Source organism: Accipiter gentilis, chromosome 16 (genome assembly GCF_929443795.1).
Source record: "Accipiter gentilis chromosome 16, bAccGen1.1, whole genome shotgun sequence".
NCBI lineage: Eukaryota > Metazoa > Chordata > Aves > Accipitriformes > Accipitridae > Astur > Astur gentilis.
The window spans coordinates 28,431,245-28,454,564 of NC_064895.1; the positions used below are offsets into that span (position 1 = coordinate 28,431,245).

Here is a 23,320-nt window from a genome sequence, read left to right on the forward strand (position 1 = left end):
CCATCCGTCTTCCCCCAAACCTTCCATGCCTCTGGTAAGGACTGACCCTGACCCCGACCCCGGCAGCCCAGGGACTCACTTTGGGGAAATTCACAGCCCTTCCTCCATTGCACCTCTCCCTCCTCTTCCTCCTCGGTCCCCTGGTGAGACCTCCCGCCCCAGCCTGGGATGTGACCACCGGCGTTTGCTCGTGTCTCTCTTTCAGGATCAACCGGCCTCTGCCAACAGCCTGGGCAGGACCAGCAGCCCTTCCCTGCAACCTGGGCACCCCCGGCAGGGGGGACACCGCAGACACCCCCAGGAGGTATGGCATCCCCATCTGCCCTGCCACCTCAGCACTCCAGTCTCCCCAGTTCCCCCAGTATCTCCAGCATCCCCAGCACCCCTGTCCCCCCACGGCAGTTGTGGCATGCGGGCTCAGCAAAGCCCAGCGAGCATAACTGCCGTTACCTGGGCAACACCTGCCCAGTGAATATAATTTACAGATAATTTCCCAATAACCTGGGGCCATCTCTCCTGTTTCACCTCCCCGGTGGGCAACCCCATCCCACTGGCACAGCAGCTCACCCCGCTGGGACCGTCCCTGCCACAAGCTCCCCACTCCCTGTCTGTGCTCGGGGCCGGCTCGGTGGGTGCCCCAGGAGACTCCCCCCATGCCCAGCCCACCACATCTCCCTCTCACCCACACAGGTCTGCAAATGGTTCCATGGGGCGGCTGCTTCAACTCCCAGGATTTCTACCATAATTGGACGAGCACCGACCTGCGTCCATCAGCCACCTTCACAATCGGCCAAGGCATTTCTTCTCCGCCAGCCGCTGCCCTCCAGGGACCCCAGGATTGTGGGATCCCCCTGGTCTCAGCAGACCAACAGGCCCCCCAGGGCCAACTGCAGCTATTCCTGCCCTACAACCATCAGGGAAGTGAGGCGGCCCCAGCCTCCCCAGTGCTGCCGCTGACCCTCCCCAGTTACCAGCACCTCAATGGGCAGTACACACAGGACAGCCTGTCCGGCGCAGCCCAACCCCTGGGGGCACCCCTGGGCAGTGGCAGCCCCCCAGGCAATGCTATCCCCAGGGATGATGGCACCCAAGGTGGTGCCATCTCCCCGAGCAGTGAAGTCCCTATGGATGTGGACGTCCCCCCAGTTATTGAAAACTCCCTGGGAAGCGATGTCCTCATGGATGATGGCATCCTCCCAGATATTGACATCTCCTTGGGAAGTGATGTCCCCATGCATGAGGACACCCTCCCGGGTAGTGACAACCCTCTGGGCAGTGACACCACCCCCAGCCACTCTGTCACCCTCCATGCCCAAGACAACAGGAACCCTGGGGTGATTCCAGCCAGCAACATTGTGCTGCTTAAGAAAGTGCCACCGGTGGAGGCTATGAGGCACCCAGATTGCTCCCTTGGGGCAGTGGGCATCAGCCAGAACGATCCCAGCAAAGTCCCCATGGCCAAGGACCCCGGTGGCACTAGCGGCACCGTCTCCCATCACAAGAGCATCTCGCTCCCGCTGCCCAAGGAGAAGAACTCCAGTGACTACGGAGATGACTACGGTGTCCCCAGCACCTCGAAAGCCTTCCTGAGCACCATCAAGAAGAAGGCTGAAGATCCACGGCGGGATGCGGGGACCAACCTGCCACCATCCCAGGGCAGCGTGTCTGAGTGTGACACGAAGCTGGAAAGACGGGGGAAGAAGCGGCGTCCTGGCCCGTTGCCGAAAACCTGCATCAAGCGCAAGGCTCCTGAAGACAGAGCAGGGATAAACCTGCCACCACCCCAGGGCAGCGTGTCTGAGTGTGACACGAAGCTGGAAAAACGAGGGAAGAAGCGGCATCCTGGCCCGTTGCCGAAAACCTGCATCAAGCGCAAGGCTCCTGAAGACGGTGCAGGGGTAAACCTGCCACCACCCCAGGGCAGCGTGTCTGAGCGTGACACCAACCTGGAAAAACGAGAGGAGAAGCAGTTTTCTGACTCCTTGCCGAAAGTCAGCAGGAAGCGCAAGGCTCCTGAAGACAGTGATTAGACAGGAGGGTGGGAATAGACCTGTTGGGGGGATGGTGTGGTTTTGGGGAGGAGGGGAGGTTGTGTGTTGTTAATGTAGCAGCTTTGTTGACTGTTTTGTTCTTAGTTGGGGGGATGGTGTGGTTTTGGGGAGGAGGGGAGGTTGTGTGTTGTTAATGTAGCAGCTTTGTTGACTGTTTTGTTCTTAGTTGGGGGGGGGGGGGATTGGTTTTGGGGAGGAGGGGAGGTTGTGTGTTAATGTAGCAGCTTTGTTGACTGTTTTGTTCTTAGTTGGGGGGGGGGTTGGTTTTGGGGAGGAGGGGAGGTTGTGTGTTGTTAATGTAGCAGCTTTGTTGACTGTTTTGTTCTTAGTTGGGGGGGGGGGTTGGTTTTGGGGAGGAGGGGAGGGCGTGTGTTGTTAATGTAGCACCTTTGTTGACTGTTTTGTCCTTAGTTGGGGGGGGGGGGGTTGGTTTTGGGGAGGAGGGGAGGGCGTGTGTTGTTGATGTAGCAGCTTTGTTGACTGTTTTGTCCTTAGTTTTTCCATTAAAAGCCATTTGGCCAGAACCTCTGCGTGCCTTCATGGGATAGGGAGGGAGTGCAGGGGACACCAGGAAATGGCACCAAAGAGGTGCAAAGGCATCGCTGAGCCCCAAATCAGATCCACCGAGCCCCAAAGGGCACCCAGCCGTCCCCAGGGCTGAGTCACTGCCAACGGTGCAGGCAATCATGGGGGGGTGACTCCCCCGTCCGCTTCCCCAGGAGAAGCAGCCCTTTGGCTGGGGAGCTGGGACAGAGAGGTCCACGCAGGACTCACGGACACGGCCCCACACATAAACCAGCGCTGACCCCTGGGCACCATCCTCCCACCCCGGGGCTTTCACAGGGTGCTGGATCTCCTCCCAACGACCCCACCGTGTCCCCAAGCATCCCACCGCGGGCCCAGAGATGGCTCCTCCAGGCTGTCCCAGGACAGCGTTGGACAGGGACAAGAAGGCACAGGGACTGCTAAGGGAGGGGTGAGAATGTTGTGGGGCACCACTTCAACGGCTTCAGCAGAAGGCCAGGTAGGCGGCGTCCGTAGATCTTCCCTCGTCCACTGATGCAGTCGCTCCATCACGGGCGGCCGGTGGATTAGCGAGGCACGGTTTGCCCCTGGTGAAGCCGTGCTGGCTGCCTCTCAAGGGGCTGCTGAGCTGTTGTCTTTCCATTTTCTAGCTTTGCAGTCACCAGTTGTGAAGCATTTATGACTCTCAGTCACTATTAATTTACAAACTGGTAAAAATGAGCTCTCTAAAGCAGAAATATCCTTCTCAGTAAACAGCCTTGGCATTTTATTTGAATCAGGTTTAGTTCTCCTGCTATGTGTGCAAATCTTGTAAATTCTTCACTGGTGCTTCTGTCACTGTTGTTAATGCTACTGGTCCCAGAAAATGTTCAAGTTCCCTTTTGCCTGAAATCGCTTTTGAATTCACTCACTACTATAACACCACAAACTGATTTGCTGCACACCGTATCTCCTACGACATCTCTAAGTAAACACTATACAGATGGTCTTTTCCAATGTGCCAAGCTAAGAGCTATTGTTTCGTTTTGCACTTCTCATAGTACCAGGGAATGTGAAATACTCTCATTTTTATTTTTAATACATTGCTGCCTATCCTCACTTTCCGCAATAGTTTCACAGATTTTCAATGTGTTTCTGTCACTATTTCTTTTAATCACCAGATTTTCTGCAGAATAGCCCATTTACGTTAATAGAATCACCCTGACCAGACCTGTCAGAAGAGCTCCACAAGTTCAGATGTTCAAGTGTGCGTAACATATTTGATATACCCCTGCCTGGTTTGAAAATCTGATTCCACATGAGGACCCAGATGCTGAACACTTCCAAAAAAGTTCATTTTGTATACAAAATTTTCATACTCTTTTGAACAGCTTACCATGCAGACCTAACGTGCCTTTTCCCTTGATGTAACAGAACATGTCTGTTCTCGTTGTCCACAGTTGTCTTCACATGTAATGGAGAGCAGAGAGAAACTCTCCAGTTTAAGAAAGACCAGAACTGCAAAGCTTACGGCATAGGCACAGAAACTGCCCTAACATTGCTTCTAGGATGATGTACTTGCTCTAGGATCCTTCCTTGTGGGAGTTCTTGTTTGATTGTTTGGTTGCTCTATCAATTTATATCCTTTTCAGCAATGTTAACTTCCAATGATGAGAAGTCATGAGATTAGTCTCCAGAATTATGTGATTACCTCAGGTAAAAAGAGTTTTAGTTTGAATCGCAAATGGTTTTGTTCACCTCCTGGCCTTTGCAGATGTTCCATTTTTTTCAAGAATATCTCTGCCACTGCAGGAGATAAAAACTTGCATCAAAAATGAAAGTTGGTTTTCTCGTACAAGGAGGTACTTGATCATTCTGGGGGGATGTCCTGGGATTATCTTTAAAATCGTGAGATTTGCAATAAAACCATGAGCGGTAGTGACCTCACATTTCTGTCTGGGTACGACAGTGTGTGTATTTTATATCCTAAGGTACAACAGTAAAATATTTCAAAAAGAAAATAAATGTAATGTATTCATAATTGCTAATGTGATTGAGAATGTACATTTTAGAAATGTAATGGCATAAACCTGAAGAAATCTAATTCTGAACGGAAGCTGTCTAAATTTAGAGTGATGTAGTACTAATTAATCCATTTAGCATTCCATGCTGGTTTCAGCCCCAGGAATGACTAAACAGAGGACTGCCCCCAGCTTAGGAGGGGCAAGGAAAATGAAAGAGGTTGGATTTACTTTTTTTTGCTGTCAAGTCAAAACAGATCATCTCTGATCATCTCAGTGACAGAGGTATTTTTTCCAGGTCGATTTGCACTAGCTGGGTTTGGATGGAAATGCTTTCTAGCAAAGTGAGGGCTAAACTTGTTGGGTTTCATGCAAGTAAAAGCCGTGTCTACTTCGGTAAGTGTTTTATTTGCATCAGGCCAGCAAGACAGAGCCCCGAAATGATCAGTGGTTTAGAGATTTATATATACTATATAGTGGTGTGTATATATACGTATATATATATATATGTGTATATACATACACATATGTATAAGCCAGGGACTAACCAAAATCTGCTGGAGCCAGCCCAAGACAAGTATTTCCATCAATGCAATGAGTTTGGGATGAAGATCTCCAGCTACCTGCTCAAAACCTTCTTGTGGTCCCTACATTGCATACGGGAGAGCATCACATGAAGGCTTCAAGGGTGGGATGAGATTTTCCCCCCAGAGATGCAGCTACAGCTCTAGTCTCCAGGCCCAGAAGGGAGCCGGCTGCGTTTTAGCTTCCCAGAGGAGGGAGGCAGTAAATTCACATCATTGTGCCATGGGGAGGATGGGATCTGGCAAAGTGTCTGCAGCAAAGTAGCCTCAGGGAAGCTCCAAGTCCATGCTGTCTTCTTCCAAGATTGGGCCTAGGATTAGAGGTTTCAGGGATTCCACTCTTAGTCCTTATTCCCATGAAAAAAAAAATTAAAATTAAGCAAGAAGGAAGAGTCATTGGGATCATGGGACATAAACAGAGACAGAACCAAAATCCATGAAAAATTCTGGTCTTTGAATCATAATAGTTGCCATATAAACAATACAGCAGGGAGGTTCTTCTTGTTGAAATCAGTGGATGTCAATGACTTCTTCTCAACTGAATGGCATTAAGACTTTCTGGAGGGCTGTCGAAAATTCACCCTGTTGTTTAACTATTTTTGTTCTTATTATTTTTACCCTGTGTTTCCTTTCCCCTTCTCCCTATGAGAAGCTTTATAATTGTCTTCAAAACCTACTTAAAGTCTGAACCAAGAAGTTAATGCAATGTTGAAATCTCATACTGCTTTTACTTATACACATACAGCTTCATTCTCCATGAAGGATGCAGAGAAAACTCATGGTATTTGACAGTTGTGGCCAGCATCACTGCTCGCTGGTCCCTGCTGCTCTGGGACCAGACCTAAAAGGCACTCCAGACTTCTTTAATTATCATCGCTGTTATGAAGGAAGGAGTTAAAGAATGGGATTGAAGACTAGTGCATCTTTGGAGTGTCTTGGCATAGAGAGCAGGGACTGTGGAGACTTCAGAGACAGAACTGTCACCTGAATTAAAAGCATTAGGTGTCAAGGGACATTACACTGAGATATTGGGGACAAGGACATTTTTCTTTCTGTGTTGGGCAGACATGTGTAACTGTGGGGCCCTGGTCCAGGTACACAGAAGGAGGTGGTGAATAGCAATCGGGCTACACTTGAGCTGTCACTGCGGCTGTTTGGAAGATGCCACACAGTGAAATGCGTTCCTTTTTGGGTTGGGCAAACACCTCCCATGGAAATATCCACTGGGAAGTCCCAGGACTGGGACCACGTTCGATGGTGCCATAGGGAGGTCCCCTGGGGGGGCTGCAGGGCTGGGATGCTCCCTTGGGCATGGCCCTGCTAGGCTCTAAAAAGAAAAAGGCTTCTAAACCCAGAATATAATACATATATGTGTGTGTGTGTGTGTGTGTGTGTGTATACACACACATCCGTATCACTCTGTCTGTATAAATAAGGTCTTTTTTTCATGTTAAGCCCTTACATCATACCCGGCTTGGCCTTCGGGTGCTATAAAGTGATGTGCCAAGGCTGGCCGAGCTCTGCCGATTTGCAGCAGCTCAGGAATTCACGGTTGCTGCTCTGTGTGAGCGGCTGCGGACATGAAGTCATAGGGGAAAGGGAGCAGCAACCAATACAGCTTCGCTTGCACAGATTCACTGGAATTACGTAATTACTTTCTTCAAGCTAAAAGTATTTCGAGTGTTTAATTGCCAGTGCTACATAACAATCTGGAGTAATTATATAATTAGCAAGAAATTGCAGCTCCCATTAGGTACTTAGAACAAGTCAAATTTAGGTTTGATTTTTTAAAAAGGTGGGAAGTTGTGCACATGTGGGTTTTTGCATAACGACATGACCTCGAAGAAGTGAGGGAGTCGATTTTTTTCCTTTCCATAAATGAACATTTCAGTATTCATTTAGAAAATAGTTCAAGTAAGACTTTGTTGAGAAGATTGAGAAATCTAGTGAAACTGGTGTTTAAAAAGTTCATTGGGATTAATTTCCTTACCAGAGAGCTTGCCAGGATAGGTAATATTGGATTTCAATATCACTTTGAATGGAAAAAGAACTGGACCAGCTCCAGGGACAAAGTCTTGCTCGGGAGAAGATGGGAGAAGAAACCAGATCTAACACCCAGATCATAATTCTTCCCCTCTAATGGGAGTTGCCCTCTGACACAACAGTGTTATCTGGTACTTTATAACCAGGACTGGAAAAAAGGGCTATCGCATCCATGCCATATTGCTGATCCTGTTGTTCAAGTGATCAACATTGCATTCATTAAAGCCATTGGAGTCTTGCCATATATATCAGCCAAATTTCCTCCCTGAGTGAGCTCCTGACTCTCCCAACGATAAACAATTTTATCGAAGAAACAATGTGAGCCATTTGTATGTGCAGGCAGAGGGAAAAAATGCCTGTGCATTTTCCACCCAGATGTGCAAAATGAAGATCCTGCCTAACTAACCTCTTTTAAAGTCTTGAGCGGGGCCCAGGAGATATAATTGATTTGGATTTTTTAAAAGCCGGTGCCAATTTCATCAGAAAGACATCTTGTGCAGCTAAAACCCACCGGGAGCCGGCATGAAATAATGGAATGGTTAAGTAACTTATTACAGACAGCAAGGAGAATTTGTAGCAGAAACTGTAGGCATGTCATTCTGGTGCCAGGTCAGAGAAATCAGCTATAAAATTGATTTTATTTGGTGGTGATGCAAAAAACAAAGGTGCCAGACAAAGAGAGATGGGCAAACGTAACATTCCTGTTGCAACACCAAGCCTCTGAATGGGGAGAGAGCAGTAAAACAATGAGAGAGGGGGGAAAATGGCTCGAAGAGCTGCATACGAAGACTGAAATTATACTGCAAACTTTGGAAGCTCCGTTGTCACGTGGAAAAGTAATTTAATAGCCAGGCAGACAGAGAGCTGTGTCTCAGCTAAATGCAGGGCTGAGCAAACCTCATTGATTTCCACCAAAGGCAGCAGCGGCCAGGGACAGATCCTGCACCGGGGCCACAAAAATATGGAGCACCTTGGCACGGTGATGGGCAGGAAAGCAGCAGCCCATGCCATTTTGGTGGCATCAGCCCTTCGACCCACCAAAACCTCCCTCACGCTGCAGCGGGGACGCGTCCGACCGGGGCTGGGGGTACCCGGGCCGGGAGCTGCCGCTGCTCCGTGCGCCGCTGCTGCAAGCAAATTTTACAGCTGCCTCCTAAGCAGACAAAAAGCCGGGGGGGGGGAAGCAATAAATTATCAACGAGGACAAGGCATTTGATGGTAGAGATGGTGAAGAGGGGAATGGGTTTTGGAGATAACCGGTGTCACACCGTAGCGGATGTAAATCCCTATGGTTGGGTCTGGCCGTTTACACCGCGAGGATCCAGCCCTTTGTTCCCTGCAGACTCCGGGATTAGTGGAAATGAAAAGGATAAAGAACAGACCTCATGAAGCTGCGATTCACCCGAACATTAATGTATGCGCATAAAAGGAACGGCCACCCGGGCCAGGCTGCAGAGAGAAAAGATGCTAAGGTCATTCAGGAGCAGATGTCACCTTAGCAGAAAACAAAGCAGTAAAATGAACAAGCCTCAATGGACCAAATGCCTTTTCAGGCAGGCTCCAGAATTCATGTTCCAGTAACAGAAATAAATGTACAGGGAAAATGTGTGTGTTTGTTTCTTTCTTTCGCGGCAATATAATCACGTACCCGCGTCTGTGCAGGAGCTACTTGAAATAAAGCTAGAACAACGCTTATCTCTTATCAGCACTCGGGATTTGCAATAATGAAAAGATTTGCATAACAAATGCTTCTTCTCCTTGTTCTGGTTGGAATGGAAGTATTAATTTCCCCTACCTTTCTACCATATTTTTTTTAAATATATCCACCTTAGAGCCAAAATACAAACCTTTCTTCTTTTTAACTACTGCCTAAGCCCTTCTATATGCTGACTTTCTCCTGCTGCAGTTTGGGGATTGAAATAAACACATTTTTTGCCCTCATTTATATCCTTACAGGCTCCTTATGGCTTTTATGTACTTTCAGAGAAAATAAGGACAAAAGGCCTCATTCATCCCTTGCGTGGCTTGGTTTTACACCCATGTCACTCTGCAGGCTTCTGCAGCCCTATTTAGGGCAAGGGAGGTGAGAGAAGGATCTACCCCGCATAGTCAATTAATTATGAAGTCAATCAGGAGGTAAATATATGCATTAGCATCAGCGAGGGCTAGAGGGGATCTCTTCTGCTGTATCACAGCGTCTTTACGCGCATCAGCCTGCTCTGCCCTTTGATCATTTATGCTTGCAGGCATGCCCCCTCCTGCGTGCTCGTGTTAGATCTCCTGAGCTTTGTGCCTCGGTCGGGCGGCGAGGGCTGGGAAATGCTCGGTGCTGCTCCAAGGGCTGGGAGCTGGAGGGATGGATGGACTTCCAGAGGGTCTCCTGACCAGCGCTCAGCCTCCCCTTGCACCAACGTGGAAAGAAATTGGCTCAGCGCATTCCTGGCAGATATTTGACCCATCCCTTCAACCCAAAGAGGTCTCTCGGAGACCTTCCCCAGGCCACGCACCAACACAAAAACGTGGGAGAGTGATCGCCTACAGCTACAACCTGCATGGAACATGACGTGAGTCGTGTTAGAACTGCAAAGTTCCCCATTTGAGCCAAAACTGCTCTTGCTGAAGAGCTCACAGTCGTACTGATGCATTATTTTTTTCAAGACCTTCTTGGAAAAGGTCTTCTTCCACTCTTAGAGTGGAACAGCTTTCCTAGTACCTAGCCTAAATCTTCCTCCCCGAAATAAAGCCTATTTCTTCCAGTCCTCTTCCTGGGGAGCAACCTACATTTGCTCCAGAACAGCCTTTCACAAGTGCATGCTCTTCTGGTGTCCTGTCATTGTATTTTCTCCTTGGAAACAAAAACCCCAAATCCAGCTTTCTTCTCCCCTTCCGTTGTCTTTACTCCTGCAGCAGCAGAAAGCACACGAGACACACGGGAGCAATTGGCAGCCCAAACTCCTGCCCTGGATCATGTTTGTGATTTGTCCTGCCTGTTTTGGGTGGCTTCGGTTGAGGGTTTGGGTTTCACCCCATGCGCTGCTGTCCTTGGCACATCCTTGCCTTTGCATGGAGGCATCATAGGATCGTGGTGTCCAGCTTAGATGTGGGCATGGGCAACCCTTCCTTGGTGACCCTGCCCCAAATCCCCCGTCCTGGCTTGTGTGGAAGCAGTGCACTTGCTTACTCTTTCATTTTTTTCTCTTCCACTAAAACCTTCTGGGGCAGTAAAAGGCTTTTTTTCAGCCTAAATAATTCCTTGGATAAATCTTCATATATTTTTAAAATATAACAAAGAAAGATCAAACATAATGTGTCCACGAGGGGCTGGAAAATTGCAGAGCGTTACTTACAGTGTGACTTTCTGCATATAAACTAAACTCCAAGCTGGTTTCCTCCTCTACTTTGAAAAGACGAAGCGCAGAGATAAGGGTTAGACCAGCTCCTTTCAGTCCCTTAACAAACAGCATGTGCATCAGATGGGACCACATAGCCCACAAAGTAGCAAACTCTTTGGAAGGCAGAAAAAAGGATTATAGATTTAGTTGTTATTCTTGTGTTTCATTGGTAAGTTTATTAGGAAAATAATTTTAAGCAGGAAAATGAAAGACTGAGAGCCGCGCTAAGGGAATGAGCGAGTTGCCTTGCAAATTTGTGAGTCCGTTCTGCTTCTTACCTTTCGCTTGCGCCCGGTTGCAGGGTCACTAGTCAAGGAAAGCTGTTCTAATAGTTGATTAGTATCACTTTCAATTCTCTGTAAACTATTCTTGAGAAAAACAACAGCAAGTCTGGGTAAATTTGGGCTCGTGGTCCAGCTCATGAAAGCTGGATTACACCTGTAATGTACTGCAAAATCATTTTTGTGCTACCATATAGGGACAACTGTGGATTTGTTGGCCAAGTGCCTGGCTTTATAACCGAGGGTGGCCAAGCAGCCTACAGGAATTTTGAGCTGTTTTTCACTCCACGTCACTTGGGAAGAGCCTCCGCGAGTTGTCTCTGGAAGACTCATTAGAATTTGCAGCATGAATATTGTTTCCTGAAGTAATCAGACTCTATTCTGACATACCCACAAAATTCAAGATAAAGTCCCATTTCATGTCAGCTAGAAGTCAGTGTATTACCCATGCGGACATTACTATGGTAAAGCAACTATTTCTGCCGAAGAGAGGAAATTAAAAATATTACCATTCTTTCCAGTTCATTGTGCTGGAACAGTCCATATTAATGATATCCATAGGTCAAAAAGGAAGAGGGGGATGCTTCCTCATTCATGGACATTATGTAGAATTTTTAACAGGCTCTTTATTTATTTATTTTTCTTTATTTAGGACATTCATGCATGCCATCTCTTATTTCAGGGCACTGTGCCTTTTAATTAGGACATAGGCTTTGGAATAAGTGCATTTAAGAAGAATTGCTAAAGAAATAAAACCTGAGGACATTAAACTAAAATGACAAGGAATTAAAAATGCCTATGATTTTCCTGATTTCCGCCCCCTGCCCCAGGAATCATTTTGAGATTGTTGGGTCATCAACGACACTTTTTTTTTAACTTAAAATAGAAGAAACTTTATTCTTTCCCTAATAGGGCCAGAGAGGGAGATGGAGCTCTGCAACATAACAAATAATTCTCAGGTCTCAAAATTCCACGGTTATGTAAAGCCTAATTTAGTTCGGTATCCAGCCACCATTCTGCCACGACTGACTGCCACATTCCTAACTACTAGGGGAAAAAAGTCAGGGATTCCATTTTCATTCTGGCTGTTTGGTCGTACAAGAAATGATGCCTGTCTTCCTCAATTTCTCCTCTTGACAATGAAGTGCTGAACAAAAAGCAGGAACGAAAAGGATCAGCGCAAAAAGTTAACGCCGTAGGATTTGGCTTTGGCTTCTCACTCCCAGGGGAGGAATTACAATGACAGGTGAATTGATCTGGTTTTCCTGCCCAGGGATGGAAGACAAGTGCAGAGAAGCTATGGACAGTCTAAGGATCTTCTTGAGGAGGTCTTCAGAGTACCTGCCTCGCTGTTACTTGTTACTTGAGGTAACAAGTACATGTGTGTTTCAGGACAGCAGCAAAATTTAGGCGTAGGTTTCGTGCCTGTATCGGGTAGATTAGATCCTACTTCTAACTCATACGCGGGGCTCCGTATTTTGTTACTGGGACTAGAACTCACTGGTTTCAGCAGAAGCCTCCACCCAGTGAGTTTGGTCCCTCTCTCGGGTTATACTTTTGGGGACTTACTGGGCGGGTGCTTGGCAGAAGGATGCAGAAAGGCTTCAGACTGTGGGCGAAGGGCACACAGTGGAGCGGGTTGCAGCTGTGCAGTGTCTGTCCTTGGACGTTTTCAAGACCCAGCTGGATGAGCAACCTGGTTTAAACCCAGGGCTGACCCTGCTTTGAGGAGGAGGTTGGACCAGAGACCTCCTAAGGCCCCTTCCAGCCCAAATTCTCCTACAGTCCGGTAAGACAACACCTTGTTGTTAATTTTCCTTTTCTTGGCTTGAACACCGCCCCCCCCCCCACTCAGAACTGTTCCCACCTTTACCCAAGGGTCCCCGTTACTGGTTAATGACCTCGGACATCCCACTCCGATCCCACCCTCAGCCAGGTTTCCTACACGGCTCTCTGTGTCTCCCATCTCCGTCTGCAGAATGGAGGCATCGCTCTGTCTGCAAAAGGCAGCTGTGAGATTAAATTCATTAGAGATCAACGGGTCCTAAATTCAGTGGTAATAAGGGCCATAAGACAGACAAAATACAGGGTGGGAAAAATCTGACAAGATTTTGATATCTGGTCTAGTTGCCTGGATACTCTCTCCTGGCACAGAAAACACATGCGCCACTGCCACCGTCACATGGTGTGAGCTCAGAAGTTGATTCACTTCGCGTCAGGATGAATAAACAGAAAATAAAATGTCTTCCATGATTATTTCAGGGCCAGAACATTAGCAGTTATAAATTGCCAGAGACCTTTATCTTTCACACCTAAAAGTACCTTGGCTGATGTAGAGGAACAAAATTCTCTTTTCGCCACAAGCCTTGGGTCTGGAGCAGCCTATGGTTGCGTCGTGTCAGGAGCATGATTTTGGAAACTGGAGTGTGTTAGACAGTCAAGATCTGCAGCCTACTTCCATATGGTCACATTAATTTCACGGCTTCGCCAGCAACTATGCGGAGAGGAAGACGATGTGCCTCCCACCGTCTTTGTGGGGGAGAAATAGCGCTCCTGTCAAGCAGTTTGCACAGGACAATAAATTCAAGTACTGTCCCCTCCGTGAACAGCATAGGAGCTTCGAATGGGGCTGATGAATCCTCCCATCGTTTCTCCAAACAACAGTGCCAGGGCAACCCCTTGTAAAGGAGTTTCCTCTTCCTGGGCCACAGCAGAGTGGAACAAGAAAAATGAAGAGAAATGGCTTCCCTTTGCTGAGGAAGGAGACAATATGTAACTGTGGTTCTTAAAAAGCTTAACGAGCTCCCAAAACGTAAGGGCTGGAAATCCAGAGAATATAGGGAGGTCCTTTTAAGGGCATTATTATATTGCATCAGCAAGAAAAATAAATGTAGGTCAAACTTTAAGACCTGCGGTCCTCTCGTGGCAAGAAATGGGACAATAGGTGTTCCGGAGCACCACCATCATGGGGGCTCACTGCCGGCTGTGAGCTGGTGCACGCCTGCCTCATCCGAGGAGAGACACCAACGCGCCATATCCCATGAAGCTGTCAGGCTTGGGTGGATCTCCAACTGGGATTTGTTTAAAGTTAGGAAAGCCTTGCAGAAAACAGGTTATTGGCACAGCACTTTTCCTCTGGCAGTCTGGTGCTGTGGGCACTTATCTGTGAAGAAATTACTTAGTCACCATCTTTTTTCTCACATTTTGTTCAGTTAGAATTTCTGAGTGCAAATTTTGATTCCCATCAACTTGGCTCTGAATTTGAAGCTTTGGCTTGGAGGTTTAAAGTTCTGGATCCACAATCAATGGAAATGTCCTGAACCAGTCCCTTCCTCTTTTGATGGCTGTACAAGAGAGGTCAACAATAGGAATTTGTTACAAAATTAGTTTTTTTATTTATTACAAAGGTCCTTTCAGAAGACTTTGTGAAGATGGCACTATTGCATATGGCTTGGCTCAAAGTTTAAGATCCCACAAAGACATGCCAATTAATCTCAGCAGAGCAACTGGTAGGCATGAATGCCCATAAATACGATGCTGTAGGAAAGATTTAAAACTCCAAAGACCGATCAATTTAATAAGCTTTAAGGGCTATACCTAAAGTGCCAGCTGCCAATCTGCGGCCGCTGCAGCCCGCATTAGATGCTAACATGCTTGTGCTTGACTGCTCAGCATTACAATTGCAAATGGCCCATTCTGCTGTTTCACAACATTAGCCTAGCAACAAATGAGCAGGAAAAAACATTTACTCTGTAGCACATTTGAAAAGGCATTTCATATGCATTTAACAAACTGCCCAGTGCAAAACCTACATGCAAGAGCTACCTGCTGGGTGGGAGCTCCTCTGAAACTGCACAGGATCAGTGTTGGCCAAAAAATGGCAGAAGTTAGAATGAACCCTTCTGTTTGCTCCCTGGATTCCTCTCTTCACTGGGAGACTTGTCTTTGTAGATAGGCTGGATGGATGGATGGATGGATGGAAGGAAGGATGGATGGAAGGAAGGAAGGAAGGAAGGAAGGAAGGAAGGAAGGAAGGAAAACCCATGTGAAAAGCCATGTTTCAGCCTCTAAAGTTAAACTGTCATTTACACTAATCTTTCTTAGTGCAGGTGACACCTTGTTTAAGCAAAAAAAGCAAAAGGCAACCCCTCTTACAGTAAGTTTACTATTTAAACCGGGAGGAGATACTAATCTTTAAGAGTCTGGGTTATTGCTAACAGAGAGCGCAATTAATTTTCTGGAAGACTGCATGATAATAAAGTGATAGGGGCCCAAATCAGTCCTGGCACTTGGTCATGCTGGACAATGTGCTGATGTTATTAAAAGGCCAATTGCCATTAGTTTGTGTTCCAGATGACAGCATAGTACAGCAGGAGCAAGCAACCGCCGGGAGAAAGTGAAGAGCAATCAGGGGATCATAACAGTAGGACAAATACATTCTTGCACAGCTAGTGCTAGTTACAGCCCCCACCTAAGTAATCGTTCAGCTGTAATATCAACTCTGATTAAGAGGTTTACAAAATCTTTACTGACAAGCAAGGAATTTCATCTTCACCTACTGATAGCCACCTTGCACCTTTCTCTGAAATATTTAGCAGGCAGCATTGCAGGGGTCAGCTTCAATCAGACAAGATAATTCAGATATTCCTAAATTAAAATCCAAAATAAAATAGAATATTTCCTCTTGACCTCCACCCGGCAGACAAAATGAGGACAAAAAAATAAATGAAATTCACTCCATCTCTCACAACACTTATCTCTCCAAAGCTCCACGCAAGTGATGGGGGGCGAGACAGATAGTCTAACAGGGACAATAAACCAGCCCAGCTTCTGTGGGCGTGAAGTCAAGGCTTTTCTCTGGGCTACCCCTTGTGGGAGAGTCAACAGCGGCGTGGATGCAGAAGGACCCAGAAGAGCAGGCAGTGTGGTCTATCCCCAGCCGCTGTTGAGGTCTTGTGAAGCGTTGTGCTCCCAAGCCAAAACTCACAGTTGGACAGCGAGAATGCCACCACCACGGGCCCTTCTCCGCCATCTCCAAGCACATCACCCCAGGCCTCTTGGCAGTCCGAGGCAGAGCAGGTTGCTGACCTGCATTCCCAGTGGCTTACTGGGATCTGCGGGACATCCTGGCTTGACACGAGTGGCAAGGCCGTAGCGCGTTGTTGGCAGGACTGAGAGGCTGATGACGCAAAGCAGACACGGCTCTGCCACAGACCTGTTTATTGATAAAGGCTAAACCCGCGTTCTCAGGGGGATAGCTCACAGAGGAGGCATGACCCCACATTTTCCCTCTCGGCTTCCTGGACTTCAAGTGTTTCCATCAGCAATGGGATATAGAAACCAAATCTTCATGAAAGACCTGATTTGCTTTCTCTGGGGGAAAAGGAAGACTCTTAACATTGGTTTCAATAGGAACTGTTTCAGTCTCCAGTGAAGAAAGGATCCTTCCCCACTGTCAATTGTTAGCTAATTCCTATTATTTATTTGTACCAGCATAGTCATTAAGCAGTACCATTACTGAGGTAGCACTATGAATATCAAAGATGTTTTCCAGTTTAAAGATCCCTCTGGGGCAGAATATACTTTCTAAATTCCGTAGCCTCTGCGGGTACGTATGGAGGTCCCTGTGTTGGCCAGAGCCACGTCCTTTCAGGACAACTGGCCTTCTGAGAAGGAAGAGATAGTTCAGACCTTTCATTGGGCTGTATTGGGTGGACGTTCCTCCCATAGAGAATCTCACAAGTCCTGGCTGCACGACATTGGGATCTGCAGCCTCCAGCTGACACCGAACATTGCAGATGGCTTTTCCCTTCTGTGCTTGAATGGTCCTGGGTAGGTCTGTGCTGCTCATGGCAACATCCTCCAGAGGAGATAGCAAGCTTGGCTGTTAACCATTTGTGATCATTTATGGTGCCAGCATACATGTTTTGATTAACAGAATTAACTCCATGCTCTGGCCAAGCTCTAACTTGAATAATTATGAAATTTCTCTCTGAGACTTGAATTCGGTTAGGTGCTTGAAGGAAGGGACTCTTTGTCATGAGCATGTGGGATCCCATCTCATGGCTGTTCATGAATACCTCCCCACCATGAATGACCATAGGCTTTCTTTCAAAGGAAAAATCTATGTGGGGAAGATAAGGAAAGAGCTGTATTTTAGCCCTAAGGTAGCAATGAGTCCTTATGTCTCTGTCCATGATGTATCGCACAGCACTTTCTGAGTCACTCGCTCACTCAATAAATGCAGGACTAGCTCATAGTTCAGGAGCTACCAGCGCGTAGGTGAGAGGACAACCTGAGGACCAAGTGTGATATCTCCCCAGGAACACCAGCAGGTTCCCTCCAGTGACTGCCCCAGGGATGGACGGTCAAGTAGGGACAAAGAGCAGAGGCCTGGGAGCACTCTACACAGCGTTAGAGATGCAACCCTAATCTCCCTAACTTAATACACTGGGTAGAGTACTTCAGTGCACTTCATTTGATTAATATTTGTGAAGGGCTTTGAATAAAGGCGCAGCAAGGGTATGAGACATGCAACACTGAAGATGGTTATTGTCCCAGTTATCTGTTATTTGTACCTTGAGCTTTGAATTTGTTGCCATGCCACAAAATCCTCAGGCATCTCGTTGAGCAGGACACATCGACGGAGTGCAGAAAAGCTGAGCAGCCCCAGATTTTTTTGAACTTCTTTCCAATGAATGGAAAAAAAAACGGATGAACAGTATCTCCACCCCTGCCGCTAAGGGCTTGACCTGTGCAAGTCCCACACCACTGCAGCAACACAAGCTGCGTTTCTCCCTTTCCCCATCCCCAGGTTTCCAGGCTGGGAGTTAAAGTCCTTCAGAGCCCACCTCATCTTGCTCGCAAGCACAGATGAGCCCCACGGTTTCTGATTCGGGGTCTGACTCATTGCATTGACGTTAGTGCCGCGCCAGCCAGCGATGCTACCCTGCCAGAACAGCACTTTGCACCCACTTTGCAATCGCTTCGAGCAGATATAAATGAGGACACCAGGTAGGAGATGGGCCAGGTCGGCAACGTGCAGAGTCACTTCTCTTTTATTGCGTGATATTTCCAGTCTTCTCATAAACAGGCGGCTCTTGTTTCCTTCCCAAGGAAGATATGTCCTACAAGAGGCTGTTATATAGCATGATGAATAACTTCTGATTGTCTGGTTTTCCCCCTTAATTGACTGGCAGAGAAAAAAAAAACATCAGCAACAATAACAGCTCCATGCTGTCTTTCACTTGAACTTTCCCAAGCACTTTGCAATCCTGAGTGAAGTAAGCTTTGCAGCCTCTTCTGAGGCAGGTGGGAGGATGGGAGGGAAGGTGGAAGTGAAAAATTTCCTGAGATTACCCAACAAATCAAGACGTGGTGTCATCTCTCTTGACTCATTGCTGAATCCTCTAGCCATCAGGATGGCATCCAGCATGGAAATCAGGGTTGCATTTGCTCGGCTCTGGGGTAGACTGAGGAAGGTCATCCTGATGCTGAAGACCACCTTGATGCTGAAGGTTTATTCCCTGCTTTTTGCCCTAATGCTCAAATTGTCCCTACTGCAATTCAGCACTTTGCTTCCTATTCATAATTTCCTGGCCTGTGGAAAGGAGGCATCGACCTGTGTCTGTCCGTCTCACCTCCTCTGCATCTTTCTTAAAAGCAAGGTCCTTCTCAAGAAGCAGCACTTGCTTGCAGAATAACCTAAAAAAGACATATTTTTCCCCAGAAGCTACTGCAGCACGCACAAGCTGGAAACTGTGTCTCCAGGATACTACATGCCTTTGAAAAACCCAGCTGGGCACTACCCCACGTTGGGACCGCGGCCTGTTGGGGTGAAGGTGTTGGGTTCACGGCACGGGGCATCAGCAGCCCGCTGCTCATGGCATGCCACGGCTCAACGTGCCAAAAGTGGAGGGCGAGCTGCTGCCTCCCTCTGGGAGAGCCGTCAAAACATCTGTGATATTTGGGACTGTTCCAGGACGAGGGAATCAGAAGTGGATCCTGGAAATCTGCCTATTATCCTAATGAGGATGTTTCCGTATCGTGGCAGACCATTCGCGCACGAGACAGGGAGGCTGGCTCAGGGGAAAGGTTGGTCCAAGTGACCTTCTGCTTTCCCAAAGGGTGGTCCAGCGCAAGGGCATTTCTGTCCTCCCCATAAGGAATTGGTTACTGGTTTGTGCTGTGTGTTATTGCGTGTGTAACTTCAGCTCCCAGGAGGATTTTCCCATTAACCAAAAAAAAAAAAAAAAAAAAAGCTTTGCACGGGCTTTTAAGCAAACAAAATGTGGAACATGTGTGCACACAAGATTTCACACCCACGCACAATTTCCCTTCTAACGTCGCAAATGGCTCGTGCGCGAGGACCTGGCGTAGTACAACGGATCAGCATTGCAGGCAGGGAGAGGTGGGGAAAACGGGGGGGAAACCAGAGAAAAGATGGGCAAATTTCAGTTACTATTTCATCTTAAAGAAGTCATGTAAGTTTTGAGCAAAAAAACCCCAGCCCTGCTTTATCTGATGTTTGATTGAGTTGAAAACCCATTGGCATTCCCTTCCTGCACACTGCCACGAGGGTACTGTAAAGCAAATAAGAATTTGAAATAATAATAACAGATCTGGGGTGGCAAGTGATTTTATTTAGCATTTATTGCCATCAGTCATTCTAGGTTTTTAAACCCCTTTTGGACTCCCCAGTGAGTAGGGAGAACTTGGGGTTTCAATCACAGCCTGGCTTGTAAGGCAACAGCCTGAGAAAGCTTCTGGATCATGTTTAAAAGCTACCAAAGACTTTATGAATGCCAGCAGGGAAGAAGAATCCTGCTAGCCCCAAGATTTTGGGAGAAAAACAAAAAAAATATATAAATGAAAACCACAGTTTCTCTGTGCACATCCAACAGTGGGCCATTTGCAACCTCTTCTGAATCCTAAAACTATTCCAGTGGGCCCTTTTTGTGTTTTCACTGGCCACACAACAGAGATTACTTTGCTCATCTATTCACCATTGGTAGCCCCAGCAGAAATAATTCACAGACCTTCGGGATGCACATCCCACAACTCACAACAGCTGCTCTAGAAGCAGAACTACACACACAGAGCCCACGTATGCGTCTCCTTCGTTCACTGCACCTGCACCTAAAAGTCTGGCAGACTGACCAAGCATGGTAGTGGTTTATACCCACAGCCTTTTCCATCAGTGAAGATTTTCCACCAGATTATACATAGAATTTGGGGAAAAATTATTGTAATGCAAACCCACTTGCAGAGAACTATCGAAAACAAAGTCCTGGCCAGGTCTCAGAAATCATGCGAGCAGGTTAAGAGCGTGCAACGTTAATCCTGATATAAGCACCGACGTGGTGTCAGACTGAAGCGGGATGTGTTGTCTATGGGCCGGTCCGTTACGATGCCCACGTGGACACCATCGGCTGCCTTAGCAGGGGACTGTTAACACACACACACACACACACACATACCCCCCCAACGCTGAATTTCACGGCACCGCCTTGAGTCACTGTCAAAAGGTTGCGGCATCACTCCTTATCTTCTCAAAGCCGATTTCTACTACGTTCATTGAGTGTCCGAGTGCCTCCTCCCCACCGCATCGGAAACAAATGTGAAACACGTGCTCTGCTTCATTAAAAATTATGCTAATAGGAGACATCATTTAAATTGCTAATAGGGTCGGCTGTTTCTAGTAAGACATGACAAACTGTCTGGAAGGAATTTTTGCATTTTTAAAGATCCCCTTTATTCCCAAAGGGAAGCGAGTTGTTTCAGAGGGGAAAATATATATGTGTATTTATATATACACATGCGCGCGCGCACACAAACACACATACACATATACAAATACATTTATTTTTTTTTCTCCCTAAAATGCAAGTGCTACGACACAGCTTTTCTTTTATGGGTGAGACTTGGTGCACCAGGTTGAATCTGCTTTTGCCACGGCAGCTTTGAACTTGGGAAAGGGGCGTTTTGGCGATGCTGAAGGCAGGAGCCTGGGTAGGAGCTGCCAGGAGGGTGTCGCTTCATCGCCCCGACCACCTCCCCACACTCCGCACGCACTAACTACTGCCGGCAGATTAGCAGCTGCTCGTTGTGAGGAATGCTGATTAGCAGCAGGCAGGGGATAGAAAAGCCACAGGGATGGATAAAAGATGAAGCCAGAAGAGGAACCGGGAGATTTGGTCTTCTGCTCCCTCCTGGGAGCGGATCGTCTTGGAATAAGTTATTTTTATAAGAGATTGGAGCAAACCCTACAGCAGAGGGGAAGCCTCGCTGTATCCGCTGGGTCTTAAATAGGCAGGGTGCTTGGCTGTCCCGTGGTTGGGCATGGTTTTCAGGTGCTTGCATCCCACCAAGAGAGCTGTTTGCTCCACTCAGCAGTCATTAGAGGGAAAACATGACCCCTGGGGGTGCTCAGGAAAGCCATCCCAAAGTGGTGGTGCCTCTGGGTCATGCCAGTGGGAGGGGGGACAGATGGCAGCACGGCCGCTGGGGACACCCCCCCCATAACACCATCAATCTGCCAGAGGGAAAGGACTTCCAACGGGGAGCAAAAGAGGACAGAGAAGCATTCAGAGGTGAAGCCAGGAGATAATGTCAACTGAGGACTGCTGGCAGGAGCAGGCAGCTGCCAGGGGACCGCAGCTGAGTTTCTCCAAGGGATCTGGGCATCTCCACAAACTTCACAGCAGCCTTCCAGCCAGGAGCATCTCCACGTGGTGTTACAGTGCTGACATCAGTGACCAGAGAAAAAGATGTTATTTGCACCCGCAGAAGAATAATTTCTTTGTCAAAACCTGAATCGGCGCTTACCCCAAGCCCGGGTCAGGCTCCCCAGCAGCAGCTTACAAATAGTCACTGCTTAAATGATGCTGTTGGTTGTCACTTCGTCATTTCAGTGGTTATTAATAAATTTAAGCCATAATAGGGATAGCTGTGAATTCCTTTTTAATTTTAGATGGCTTTTTCTCAAAGGCATTTGCATTGAACATATCTGGTTCTGTGGCTGTTCCTTTTAATTCTTCAGTTTTATCTATTTTGACTCACAGCTACATAATAAAAGTAGGAACAGCCTAAATATGTGGGGTTTCCCTGGGCTTCAAACTCCATGCATGTTTGGAAAATGCACCTTAGCCCAGATAACTTCACTGTATTGTTGCTTGGGGTTTCTATGTGTATTTCAACAGAAATGGTTGTAGACGGATGTATATTCACCATTGCTCTGAGCTGATCTAGACTGGGCTGGGAGCCTGGCTATGGACGAGCCAGCACAGACAGAGGAGGTGACCATGTCCCCCTTCAACCAGGGCTGCCACATCCCCTGGAGGTGATCTTATCTCAGAAGTACAGGCAAAGTGAAGATCGTCCCCACGGACAGACGCTAAATCGCTTTGTTTCTGCTCCAGTCTAATTTCTAACATCAGCTCCTATTCATCCTCTCAAACGCTCTTCTCTTTCCCTCTCCCAGACCTGGCAGAATACATTTTTAGCAATATGACAACCACAGGGCTGAGGTTGTTTGTTATTTTATCTTACCTAAACCACTGCTTGGCATTTCCATCTTGGTATTTTCACCATTGCTCTTGATTTTGCCATGTACCATCGTAACACACCAAGGTCCACAGACAAGAGCCACAAAACCAAATGTGTACATATGCAATGGAAAAAAAAACCAAAAACAAACCCAAGGAAACCCAGCAGGCAATAAACTTGTGCTACACTTAGTAATGCAGGACATACTGGCTTATTTTGCCTCTGATGGAATCTGATTACGTCCGGCATACGATGGGCAGAAAAACTGCCCGACAACCAGGCAACCACTAAATTGAATTTCAAGATTCCAATTAGAACTTTCTCACAGCACAGCTTTAGAAAATACAGCTGAAGGCCATGGTAAAATAAATGCACAATAGGACTGGAAGATGGCTACTTTAATAACAGGCTAGGATGCCAGCACATGTAATGGTAACGTTAATGCTGCATATTAGTCCTGGTAAAATAAAGAGTGCCAGGGTCTGGCCTCTGGCCCCAGCACGGCTGGGGTGGTGTGGCCACATCCGTACGGCCAGACCCCCTCATTGACCTAAACAAGGTGGTTGCACCCAGACAAACTATTAAGAACAATCTCTAACCCATGCTAATCTGAGTTTGGGGATTATTTCTTAGAATTGTCAAATCACAGAATGGTTTGGGTTGGATGGGACCTTTAAAGGTCATCTCGTCCAGCCCCCTGCCATGAGCAGGGACATCTTCAGCTAGACCAGATTGCTCAGAACCCCTTAGCTCAGCGCTACTTGTCCCAGGTGAGAACCATGCCAGGGTCATGCTGGCAATGACCGTTGGGCTCCAACATCCATTAAATTTACTATATTTCTGACAGACCCTACTGCGAAATGAACGCTGGTCCCCAAGGATGTGACGTTCAGGTCT

General features: G+C 47.3%; 1 protein-coding gene across 1 annotated transcript; it reads left to right on the plus strand.

Annotated features, from left to right (window-relative positions):
- Positions 1–414: 414 nt before the first annotated feature.
- Positions 415–2,030, plus strand: LOC126046705 (uncharacterized). The gene has a single exon (XM_049819442.1). The coding sequence runs from the start codon at positions 654–656 to the stop codon at positions 2,028–2,030; it is 1,377 nt and encodes a 458-aa protein (XP_049675399.1). The 5' UTR covers positions 415–653.
- Positions 2,031–23,320: the final 21,290 nt, after the last annotated feature.